Source organism: Pestalotiopsis fici (genome assembly GCF_000516985.1).
Source record: "Pestalotiopsis fici W106-1 unplaced genomic scaffold PFICI_Scf_3, whole genome shotgun sequence".
Classification (NCBI taxonomy): Eukaryota; Fungi; Ascomycota; class Sordariomycetes; order Amphisphaeriales; family Sporocadaceae; genus Pestalotiopsis; species Pestalotiopsis fici.
Genome location: NW_006917093.1, coordinates 429470 through 440966, shown reverse-complemented (window position 1 = coordinate 440966; position 11497 = coordinate 429470). Strand labels below are relative to the sequence as shown.

At 47.0% G+C, this 11497-nt stretch overlaps 3 protein-coding genes across 3 annotated transcripts in view; 2 read left to right on the top strand and 1 right to left on the bottom strand.

Moving 5' to 3' along the window:
- Positions 1–604: 604 nt before the first annotated feature.
- PFICI_04340 (uncharacterized protein) lies at positions 605–1571 on the top strand (the record flags this gene model as incomplete). Its single annotated transcript, XM_007832921.1, has 3 exons — positions 605–1064; positions 1134–1423; positions 1479–1571. The coding sequence occupies 3 exons, from the start codon at positions 605–607 to the stop codon at positions 1569–1571; spliced, it is 843 nt and encodes a 280-aa protein (XP_007831112.1).
- A 3403-nt stretch (positions 1572–4974) lies between these two features.
- Positions 4975–8372, top strand: PFICI_04339 (uncharacterized protein; the record flags this gene model as incomplete). The annotated part of the gene is made up of 3 exons (XM_007832920.1): positions 4975–5664; positions 5725–6314; positions 6377–8372. 3 exons carry the CDS (start codon positions 4975–4977, stop codon positions 8370–8372), a joined length of 3276 nt encoding a protein of 1091 aa, XP_007831111.1.
- A 1921-nt stretch (positions 8373–10293) lies between these two features.
- The window catches only part of PFICI_04338 (uncharacterized protein), a gene marked incomplete at both ends in the record, with an annotated part of 3396 nt that continues 2192 nt past the window's right edge, over positions 10294–11497 (bottom strand). The window contains 5 exons of the mRNA XM_007832919.1: positions 10294–10304; positions 10355–10425; positions 10521–10810; positions 10859–10971; positions 11018–11464. Coding sequence (XP_007831110.1) covers positions 10294–10304; positions 10355–10425; positions 10521–10810; positions 10859–10971; positions 11018–11464 — 932 coding nt within the window. The remainder of the gene's footprint in view (positions 10305–10354; positions 10426–10520; positions 10811–10858; positions 10972–11017; positions 11465–11497) is intronic.

Sequence of the window (11497 nt, the reverse complement as noted above, 5' to 3'; positions counted from 1 at the left end):
GCTGACAAGCAGCAGTGGCGGCATTCAGCTGACCAAACCCGGTGCGACAGGACCCCTTAGCGTACGGGATAGGAAAATCGTATCCCATGCGAAGCACCAGACCCACTGCTTTCTTGAGCTCTGAACATGGTGACTCTCACGCCCCATTAACAGCTCGGGTTCGTATACATTTTACAGGGATCGACACATACAACAGCAGCCGCCTCACCCTATACATCTACCGTAAGCATATACTTAAGGCGCATCCTTCCAATCCAACGAGCGGACTATTGACCTGGAGTGTCCAATCATCGTCTCTACCACGGAGATCGATTTACAACTTAACCCGTAGCCATGGCCCAGATTGGTTTCCGGCAAGCCAAAACAAAGACATATCCATATTTCAATCTTGAATAAGACACGATTCCAGTTCTCTTAAAAAATTCCGTCGAAAACGGGTTCCCACCTTTGCGGTGGCAAAATTCAGTCTGCAGTCTTTTTATTTTAACCTGCGGACAATCAATCTAAAACTTGCTGTTTCTCCTGATCACGCGAGACTTGCAAATTGGGTTTTTGCCTGTTCTTTCTTGAACCGAAAAAAAAAAAGAAAGAAAGAAAAAACGCCATGGAACTAGCTACTCTCTCCATGGCCCAATGGGCAGCTGTGAGCCCTGCCCTTACCTATTTGATCGTCTCCTCCTTTTATGAAACCCTCTATCACTTTAATGCATTTCCACAATACTGCCTGGTCCGGTCCGAAGAAGAAACCAGGAGAACTCCGGTACCAAAACTGCGTGTATTGCAATATGTCGCGTCATACAATATTGCAATCACGTGTGTACTTCTAGTATTACCTGATGTGACGCCTTCCTCACCAAAGAATGCATACGACGTCACATTCGTCGCACAGCTCGAAAGGCTTCCACTTGGCGACTTCATTCTTGGCCATGGTCTTGCACTTTCATGTCTGACATGGTTATTTACGTCAGCTTTGTTCTGCTTGCGCATGTTCCTAGCTTTCGTGGTCCTGGACACATGGGCGTTTTGGTGCCATTGGTTCCAACATAAGAACGCATGGCTGTATCGTATGTTGATCGATCTTCTTTCGTCATTATCGAGTTGACAAGAAAGCTTCAAGTACTGATTTCACGCAGGTAATACGCATGCTTTGCATCACAAGATACATGCCCCTTATGCCTTCGGCGCCTGGTATAATCACTGGGCCGAGAGTCTCATAGTTGACAGCTTCGGAGGTCTCTTGGCCGTGACCATCATCGGCCTGTCCGATATGGAGCAGGTGATTTTCTTTGCAAGCGGCACTGCCAAGGCTGTAGAGGATCATAGCGCTTATGTCCTGCCATGGAGTCCATTTACGATCATTGGACGATGGACCGGAAATGGCGTCGAGTATCACGATACGCACCATCATCCGCGCAAAGTAAAGGTGGGTTCTCTGGGTGAATGTGCATCAAGTTGCCCACGAACTAACAGTTGCGCAGTATAACCTGCAGATATATTTCACTTGGTGGGACAGTCTCATGGGTACAAACTACGCCGAGAAGCGCATCGCCCATGGAAAGGTTAAACATTAAAAGCGAACTTCTGCACTTCAGGTTTCCAGAATTGCGTGTGTGCTTTTCTTCCTGCTTGTACATTAATAGCACGATTCCCATGACGGCTAGACACAGCCGATACCAAGTCAAAAGGGGGCTTCGATAACACGCACTGATCATCTCGTCGCTGCGACATGTAAGTATAAATACCCCTGAATCCTCTGGCGGCAGGTCCGATACGTCATTGGACGAGGCTGTCTGTGTTGCTCTCACCTGGGCTGAGATGGAGTGGAATACTGTGACCGAAAGAGCATAAGAGGATGCTCGAGTTCATATAATGATCGGAGAAAATGAGATGATCAAGAGCTATCTAATATACCCGCCCGGGTGATTTGTGGTGGGTACTTACTACGTCAGCGCAGCATTGTCATACACAACAATGACTTAGTACCAGCGTACAGGCCAGGATATAGGACTAATATGGTTGAATATAGCCCGTGTCTGCATGCTAAATTGAGAAGATAGTCTTATAATCCCGTCCATCTGATGTTCTTTGGCGTGGCTCAGAAGGCAACAATTACTTTGATCCAATCTGGGTGTATCCCCGAGATCCGTGTTAACGTGTTTATGATTTCACGAACCTTGTAGATGCTAAAAGGAATACCGATGAATGACTTGAAAAGTGACAAATACCTAAGTGCCATATGACACAGCACAAGCTATCGATTGCAGTCTTGAAGATTGCTTACAATACCAACATCCACCCGCATTTCTAGGAACACTACCAAGTATTCGTATTAATTCATAGATTTATTTCCACTTGGTTTCAGTTGATAAAATGACAGCATATTCAACGCTGTGGATCATTCCTCTCCAGATTGGACTATGCGCCAAATCAGGTCACTCCACCTTTTGAAGTTTTTGTATCATCATATTAAGTTAGGTAGCCTTTGCTTCCATCTTTTGTACTTAGCCGACGTTATCAAAGAAACGACCAGCACGATTGTAACCAGTGGTAACGCCACAGAAATATAAACTGCGAAACTTCCATGACCAGGTAAAAAGCGGTCTTGCATGCTAAATATGCCTGAGACGAATGTGAGCGGCAAAAATACCAGGCCAACATAGGTCAGATACCGCACATTCACAGCTTCGTTGACGGAGATCCGAGTGTCAGCAAGCTGTACAATTGTAGATGCGACTGGGAGTATCAATTCGAATGACCGGCTATGATACTCAACTCGAGTTGACAGATAACGGAAATCCTCTCGCAGTGTTGTATATGCCGAAACACTTCCAAGACCTGTCATATCTGATCCTAGGTCGAGGTGCTTAGCTAGAAACAGCTCCACCAGATGAAGTTTATGGAGACTCTGTTTGCTGCGACGCCTCCATCGCTGTAAATCGACGATATCGGTTTCCATGGAGCGAGGCTCGCATTTTCCAAAGGAATACTCGTAGGACTTGACATAACAGCTCATAAGCTGAGTGTAGAGTATCCATTCAGCTGCGACTATCCTTAGAAGGTAGTAACCAAGTGTTATCACTGTTGGATTACTTGGATCAAAGCTGGGAGGTGGTGTTTGGTAGTAGTGTAAGATATTCTCGAGAGTAGAAGTTCTTTGTTTGCAAGTCTTATCATTCGCTGCTGAGCAGAACTCCGAGAACTTTTGGCCTTCAGAAAAATCTTCAAATGCGCCTTGCAAAGGTACCTGCGGGATTCGGTGGGGGTACTGTTCCTGATGCGATCCAGAAGGACCAGGTATATTTAGATCTGCATTTGTAGGATCAACGAGCACTATGCCTATCTAGAAACATTAACGGCAAATACCATCATCATTGGATGGTGCATAGGACTTACATATCCAAGACTGGTTATCTATGATCTTCAGCAAAATAGAGCAACAGCTCCGAACCAGGCCCGGCTGTAAACCCGAGAGCGGCGCAAGGCGTCTGACTGAACGCGGTATATTACCCGAGCTTTTGAACTCATATGGACTCCGTGAGTCCAATGAACAAGGAAGTTTGATTGCCCGTTGGTAATGCAGATGTAGTGAATTGTTCGTGGTAAATTGGGAGGGAAACAGTGCCACTGACGGAGGGGCCGGTGCCAAATCGATGCCCTTGAATGAGGTACTCAAATAACTGGCAAAGAATAGTGGGCTGATGTCCATGAATGCTCCCAACTGCTCAATTGATTGAGAATTGATGTCTTCTATGCATATGACTCGTCTGATGCACTTTCCCGATGGATCTTTGGCGACAGAGGATACCTCTGAGAGACATGCATCTAGCTTCATTGTGTTCTGTACTGCTTTCGTGCCAAGCTCAGGGGGAAAGTCAATGCAGTGAACAAGCTTACTGTCGAACGACTTATAAGGGCTAGAGAGAAAAGCTGCAAGTTCACTGAAACATGGGTTTCGATGGACTTGTGCTTCCACAAACTCGCGATAAGATGGATGCATGTCAACTATCTAGAGTGGACAGGGATGAGAGACAATCAAATGCGGATAATTAAGAATGACATTAGATCGGATTATATGGTTCACGATAAACAACCAGGAAGCGATGGAAAAACCCCGAAGAATTTTAAGAAAGGACAGATGCGTTAATAGATTGCTAGTAGCTAAATCTTTTGCTCGCTCGCTCACCCTTCTAGTAATCACAGATCCACTAACCTAGCTGCCTCAGTGCCGATCCCCAGCGGGTCCCCCAACCAATATACCGTGACCAACGCTGGGAATAAGCCAAATGAAGTTAAGTGTACCGCCGCGACACACTCACTTGGCCAGGTCGAGTCGGGCCTGGTGGCGATTCAGCTTCTTCCCAAATCGGATTTGAGGCTCTGGTTTGCGACCAATCAGAGCGCGTAAATCAAGAATACGTGGGGGGTCTGGTAGGGAATAAAAAGAATTATGTCCAGCGCTTACCTATGGGCCTGAAAATGCAGTCCAAGTATAAGTAGGTTGGAGCCAAAAAGTCCTTCTGCCTAAGTATAGCAGGGATTCGGGGCTCGCTCTTTCAGACTGGGAAGCATTCAAGTGTAAATATAACTACAGGGTTTGTTCTAGGCAATGATGGTACCGTAAGATTGGGGGCGTTGGTGCGGGTATTCCCGAAGGGCCCAATCATAGCCCTGTTACCTTATGCAATACACCCTCTTTTCTTACCATAATTCGTATGCCCCTGTCTTCCAATTTAGTGGCTGGATCTGCGCAGGATTTCGGTGTACATCACGTACTTTGATCAGGCAGCATTGACACGCTCAGCTTTTATAAAAATTGCCTTACCAGGCGTCAGGGCATTTTGATGGAGGTCTTTATGCCACCCACCCGTTCATCGCCTTGGATTCTCATCATTTCGTTCACCTTCCGGCTATGAGGCAGCTCATAAATGCGTCCAACTTACTTCATTCATCCTGCATCATGGGAAACTAGCAAGTATGGAATCGCCAATATCACAGGATGAAGTTCGGCTGGCAGTGGATGATACAGCCTTGCTGTCCACTTACGAGGCCGTGCGTGGCCAAGTACGGGCTGCCATTTTTGCAGAAACTTCCTCTCCACCCAAAGACAGCTCGCTACTCAAGACGGCCTTTTGCTCGGAAACATGGCCCAGTCTACATTCAGGTTATGAGAAACTGGTAAATGAGATCGTGCGCTACTTCCGCACCGAGCTTGGGAAGAGAAAGTTCGACTGTCTAGTTCTGGGCAGGGTGAAGTCTGCCGAATCCGTGCAGAAATCGCTTGATCGTCGCGAGCAATATCGCGGAAAGTCCTATTCCGGCCTCGAGGACATATTTGGAACGATGCATGATCTTGCAGGTTCTCTCGTTATAGTGCAGTACGCAAGAGACATTGAAACAGTGAATAGCCTTATCTCACAGAGCTTTCGAGCAACCAAGCCTCCTACCCATTGGCCCTGCGAACGCCAGCCCGGCGAGCTTTGGGATTCACAATTTGGAAGCTACGAGTCCCACAACCATCACGTGACATTGGGAATGATGTCTGGCTCCTCTACCATCACTTTTGAAGTCCAGGTTACAACCTGCTCAGACTTTATGTACAACAGGATTGCACACGACTGGTTCTACAAAAAGGACCGTGGATCAATGTCTCGAAAAGATGAGATGGTTATGGACATGCTTCATGGTGCAGCTGCCGTTTTTGGTATTGGCGCATAATACATGAAGGAGAGAGAGCAAGAGAATAGCGCCGAGTCCAAGGACCAATTCGACTTGATTCAGGCAACAAAGCTCGCACATGGCGTTGAGGAGTGGCAGCTCCAATTCGAGATTATGAATTCTCCTTCACACCAGTTGAAAGGTTCTGATTCGCGTACCTTCAAAGAAAATGCAGGTTTCTCCAAGACACTCACAACATTCGCTAGCGTAGCTAGCCTCCTGGATGAAGCTGGCAAGACATCCATAACCCTTCTCAATACCATTCAGACCTGGAATGACTGTCCCTCGGCGTTGCTAGCCCTAAATAATGAGGTTTCTGAAGTGAGACTTATACTTCACCAGCTGGGCATTACTCACAAAAGTCCAAAGGCTAGGCTGGGACTTTTCGACAAGGGCCTTATGCCAGCCATCGAACGATATGTTAAGACGACAGCAGTACATTTGAAGCTACTTAACACACTACTTGACGAGCTTCAAGAATCACAAGCCTTCAGAGATAAACTGAAACTGCTCTCGGGGGATGGCAATGTTCATCGACTGCAGACAGCTCTCAGAAAGGACCGTCACAAAATCAACGACTTGCTCCTTTTTCACAACATGTAAGTCCAATATACTTAAAAGGCCTTGATTTATTGTGTGAATCGCCCTAATCTTGCGCTAGGACAAACACAACCAAAACAGAGGTCGAATTAGAATCCGTTGGGTGCATTATCGATGAACGACAGTACAAGCATAATAGCTCCTCCGCCCTTTCCGGTAAAGAGTTCCATGAATTGCAGGAGCAGTCCTTGGTGACCAGAGAGCTAGTTGCACCAAGCCAAGATGGAAATGTCAGACGGGAACCTAGATCAATTAGTCGACCTGTCTCGGGAGACCAATTTTCGGGAGCAATAAGACATGTCGAGCACGATGAAACGCAGGAATCGCGCCCAGGAGCCAGCAATCTTTATGTCACCCGGAAGGGAAATCGTAGGGCCTCTGGTTCTAGCAAAGTTCAGCCTAATTTGACACGCCGCGCCGATAGGCTTCCAGATTTGCACGATACAACTGATCTCAAGGCTCTTGAGGCAAAAGTTTGGGAAGTTTTGTTTCAATCAACAAACCACGTTTCTAGCCAGGCATGTGCTTTCGCTGTGCATAGCCAACCCTCAAACTGCGCTGACAAATGCCCCTGTTCCTGTCACCGCCGGAGACCACTCGAATCGAGGTTTTCACTTCCACCCTTGCTGAGGAATATCTGCGGGACCTTGTTCGGAGGATACAAAGGTGATCCTATTGTATCATCACGATGCGATCGGAGCCAATGCCTTCGACAGGGCCACATGCGACTCCGTCTGACATATCTCTTCCCGAGCTGGTTCCTCCGACGTGTTTTACACACATTTATCAACTGGTCGCAGGGAAGTATCACAGTTAGCCTGAAAACATGCGACATACGTGCATCTGAGTCTTTTGCCGCGTTCAAGTCCGCACACGAGGGAAATCTGCAAGTACTGGAACAATGTCTGAGAGATGACCCAGCAGGCGTAAATGCCTGGGCTGTAAACGGATCTGCTCCTTTGCATGCTGCTATCTACGTGGGTTGGGTGCAAGGAGTAGAGACTCTTCTCAAATATGGCGCGGACGCATATTTGGAAGGTCCAGGAAACCCTTCAGCAATCTCAAAAGCTTCGCAGCTGATATTGTGCGAAAGGCTCTCTCCAAGTATTTGCTGCAGGCTTGTCGAGTTGCTTCCGGTCTCTTCCTACGTCAAGGACTTAGATCTAAGCTTCCTTGCCAAAGTAGTCATAGGCATATGTCCGATCAGCCTCGAGTCAATTCTCCAGAGCCACGATCCATTGATCCTTGCACAACTTGATAGTTTGGACGAAAGTGGGAGGACACCACTTCACTGGGCAGCAGCACGAAATGATGCCGTCGCTTCTCGCATTTTAATCCAAGCCGGTGCAAACGTTAATATACGTACAGCCTTGGAGAACTATACACCGTTGACAGAGGCAATCCGATGCAGTCCAGCAGACACGACAATTTTGGTTGACACATTGATTGATGCCGGAGCTGATATCAACGCGGTTGACAGTTACAAGCTGACTCCATTGACTACGGCCTGTTTTACAGGTAATCTGTCTATCGTTCGCAAGTTGAGAGAGGCAGGCGGCGGAATTGATGCGCCAAACCCGGGGATTTGTGCTGAAGCTCCGGTGACAATTGCTATTTATAACAATCGGCCAAAGATCCTGAAATACCTCATTCAGGAGGGCGCTGATATTAACCAGACCAATCCATTATTGCACAAGACGCCTCTTACGATGGCGATAGCAACGAATACTCACGAGTGTTTCCGAATACTACTTGCGCATGGAGCAGACTATTTGCAAGTAGATGATCAAGGAGAAACAATCCTACACTATCTAGCACGAATGGGGCATGAAGAAACGATACGCATATCGAAGGAACATGGTTTGGCTGGTTTGGATCTGACCATGCGCAACTCATCGAGGCAGACAGCTCTGGAAGTCCATCAATTGTACGGATCCAAGGATCCTATCGTCAGCCAAGCGTTTCAAGAATTGCTTTCGACGATGGATAATACGAGTAGCGGGGAGTCGAGCAGCGATGAAGACGCCATATTCTATGACGTCACTGAGGAGTTATGAAGTAGACCTCTTGTTGTCATTATTCAACCAAGATTCAATGATACTAATGCGCATTCATTAATGAAACCATTATGCTTTCAGGAATGGTATGCTTGCCAGTGATCTTCGCAGCAGTCAAGGCCTGGTTAATGATCCTGAGTGGGGAGATGATTGGCCCATTCCTGCTTAGGACGACGGCAGCTGGAAGTCTAGGGCGGTTGCGCGTTATATATACCGTACGCAAGTTAGATTTCATTGCGCGCTCACGCCCGCTAGCACCTCTACATAGATAGTAGGTAGGTATATAGCAGACCAATGTGTGAACTAGTCTGTCAATTATACACACTTCACAATCTTAGCTCTTAGGCATCTCTCTTTCATGGTTCGATATGATCAAATAGGATCAAAAAGTTATTATGTAATTCTCACGAAATCTATTGCGCCGTACCATATAACCACTATTAGGCTAGTCCCTAGTGTGGGGCTTGACATTTTGTTCAGCTAGTGCAGTGGTTTGGTGCGTCAAGATCGTTAGCTGGCTGTGGTCTGTTCAAGCACACGTTGTGCAAAGACCCTCTGATTTGACGTCCCATTGGGAAAACGGGTTGTGCAATAGACGCATGATAAAGTACAAATCGCCCGCATTATATACCTCGTTGACATGCAGCGTCGCCGAATGGGACCCTTGCTACGAGGAGTATCTCGATACCAGTACCTATTACGAGTCCTTGCGCACCCCACCTCTCAGGTACACGTAGTCCAGATCCTAATTTAAGCAAAGCTTTGCTAATAGCAAATTCATTTTATATTACTATGTGACTTAACGAAGCCTTGCTTGATTAACGCAGACATCTTTCTACGCTCCTTCGATCATATCTTCCACTTCACACGTTAGCTCGGGTGAGAAATCTAGCGCATACGCCACCCACCCCCACCAGGCTCGCTGGCTGGCAGCAGCTGGGGTGGAGCAAGATAGTGGTCGTTAGGTGCTCCACGCCCAGCTGATCATGTGTGGCCTGCTGGGCTGGTGTCGCGGCCGTGAAGACGGTGGAATTCACCACCATACAATCGACCTGTTGCATTGGCATACGGTTTTGCGCGACAATGGGTTCTCTAGTGTGATTTGGAAAACATAAGATTGGAAACACTTGATTATAAAAAGGTTGGCGGGTACTGATTACAAATGTAGATACAAAACGCGGTTTGTCAATAGCCGAATGCGAGGGCATACGGTGAGAAGAACGCATTTGTCTAGTGCTATCGCTGCAAGGGAATAGCTATGTCACCACATACCCGCGTACATTAATCTCCATTCTTGCCGGCGAGCGACTTCCTCTGCGAGACCTAAGGTTTTTTTTCTTCTTTCTCATCACAAATACCCACCCAGGCAAGGCATATGAGATTCTTTTTCTTATTCAACATACAATGCTCTCTTTGGCAAATTGACAAGGCCAAACACAACGTCAGTTAAATTTTACTCCTGAGGGCCAAATAGCTCAAGAACCCAACCCCCAACGCCATCCACCACCCCGATACAGTGAAAGCACCACCCATATCCCCGCGTGCAAGTGACCATGCGATTCCGAATGCAGAACTAGATAATGAGAAAAACAATACCAATACGTGAATTGTACGCCAATGCCATCCTACCTCGAAATGAACACCCCACCCGTATTCAATTTGATCATCGGAAGCCGACAATTCTCCATCTTGTTTCTTGGGCAGTTGCGATAGGATTGTCCTTTGATTGTCCTCGGCAGGACGTGGGCAGTTGAAATTATGAGTCAAGTACCTCGATCCGATCGGAGGTTTTGGCGTGCTCTCCGAGGGCAAATCACAATCATATGGCTTTTCATGACCTATCTGATCCTCCGGTGGTAGACAAGTGCATCCCGAATGGCAGTGCTCCACATGTGCGTAGGTTTCCGCATCATTGCGCGAATCAACTCTGAACTAGGAGGCAATTTAGTAATTATCGTTTGTTAAATAGAATTAATACTTACTTTCCGTAAATGCAAGGAGTTTAGACTTTTCAGGGTGAACCACCTCATCGGGCTTTGGTGCTCGTTGTATGCTTTGTGTAGGCGTTCAAATAGGCTACCATCCTTTGTGATACCTTGTATGTCTAAATGGAGCAGCTTCGTCGCGAGTTCCCCATCATCCACACACAATAGTAGATAAAGCTCATCCGGAGTGGCTGGAGGTCTTTGCTCTTGACTGGCGCTTTCAGCATAGACCGGAAGCTCGTGATCATTGTGATCACGCGTTTTCTGTCCTCGACGAATGTTGGTCAATATGAACCTCCACGCTTCATGTGCTAATTGACCAATAAGGACTTTGCATCTGAAAAGTGCACCATTGGGGCTCGAATCATTATCCTGAAGTTCCGTTGGGGGGTCGTTCAGAGCGGTAGGAGCCGGTATCTCGAAGTCGTCAAACAATTTTATACCGCAGTGATCCTATATTGTTATTAGAGTGTGACTTGTACCGATATCAAAATAACGTACGCAAGTCCATCTGACGCGTTGCATCCCTTGAGGCAATGGAGGTTCATTGTAATAAGAAAGCCCCAATGCCTCGAAGATCTTGTCGACTAGCGACGGAAGGTTGGGAAAGGCATCTATCTTTGTTAGCTTGCCAAATCATGATGCAAAGGTCTCACTTACTTCTCTCACTTTGATCTGCAGCGATGACCGTGTCATTTGGTTGTTCAGGCTCAGCGGTGGATTGTTCTGTAATTGTTTCCACCAGTGGTCGTGGTTCAAGGAGCAGCTCACATATCTCCGCATGACCCTCTTGTGAAGCCACTTGGAGAGCTGTTTGGCCACTCTCCGTCCTGGCATTTATATCGGCACCATTTGCCAGAAGCAGCTTGACGATCTCCGTACGGCCCCACTTTGAAGCCAGATAGAGAGCTGTTTGATCATCCTTACTCCTGATATCCACATCGGCACCTTTTGCTAGGAGCAGCTCAACGATTGCCGTATAACCGAAAATTGAAGCCGAATGGAGAGCTGTAGTATTGATCCAATTCCCGATATTCGGATTGGCGCCTTTTTCCAGGAGCAGCTTAGCGGTCTCCGCATGACCAAAAAATAAAGCTTTGTGGCAAGCTGTTTCGCCGAGCTTATCTATGGCATTCAAAT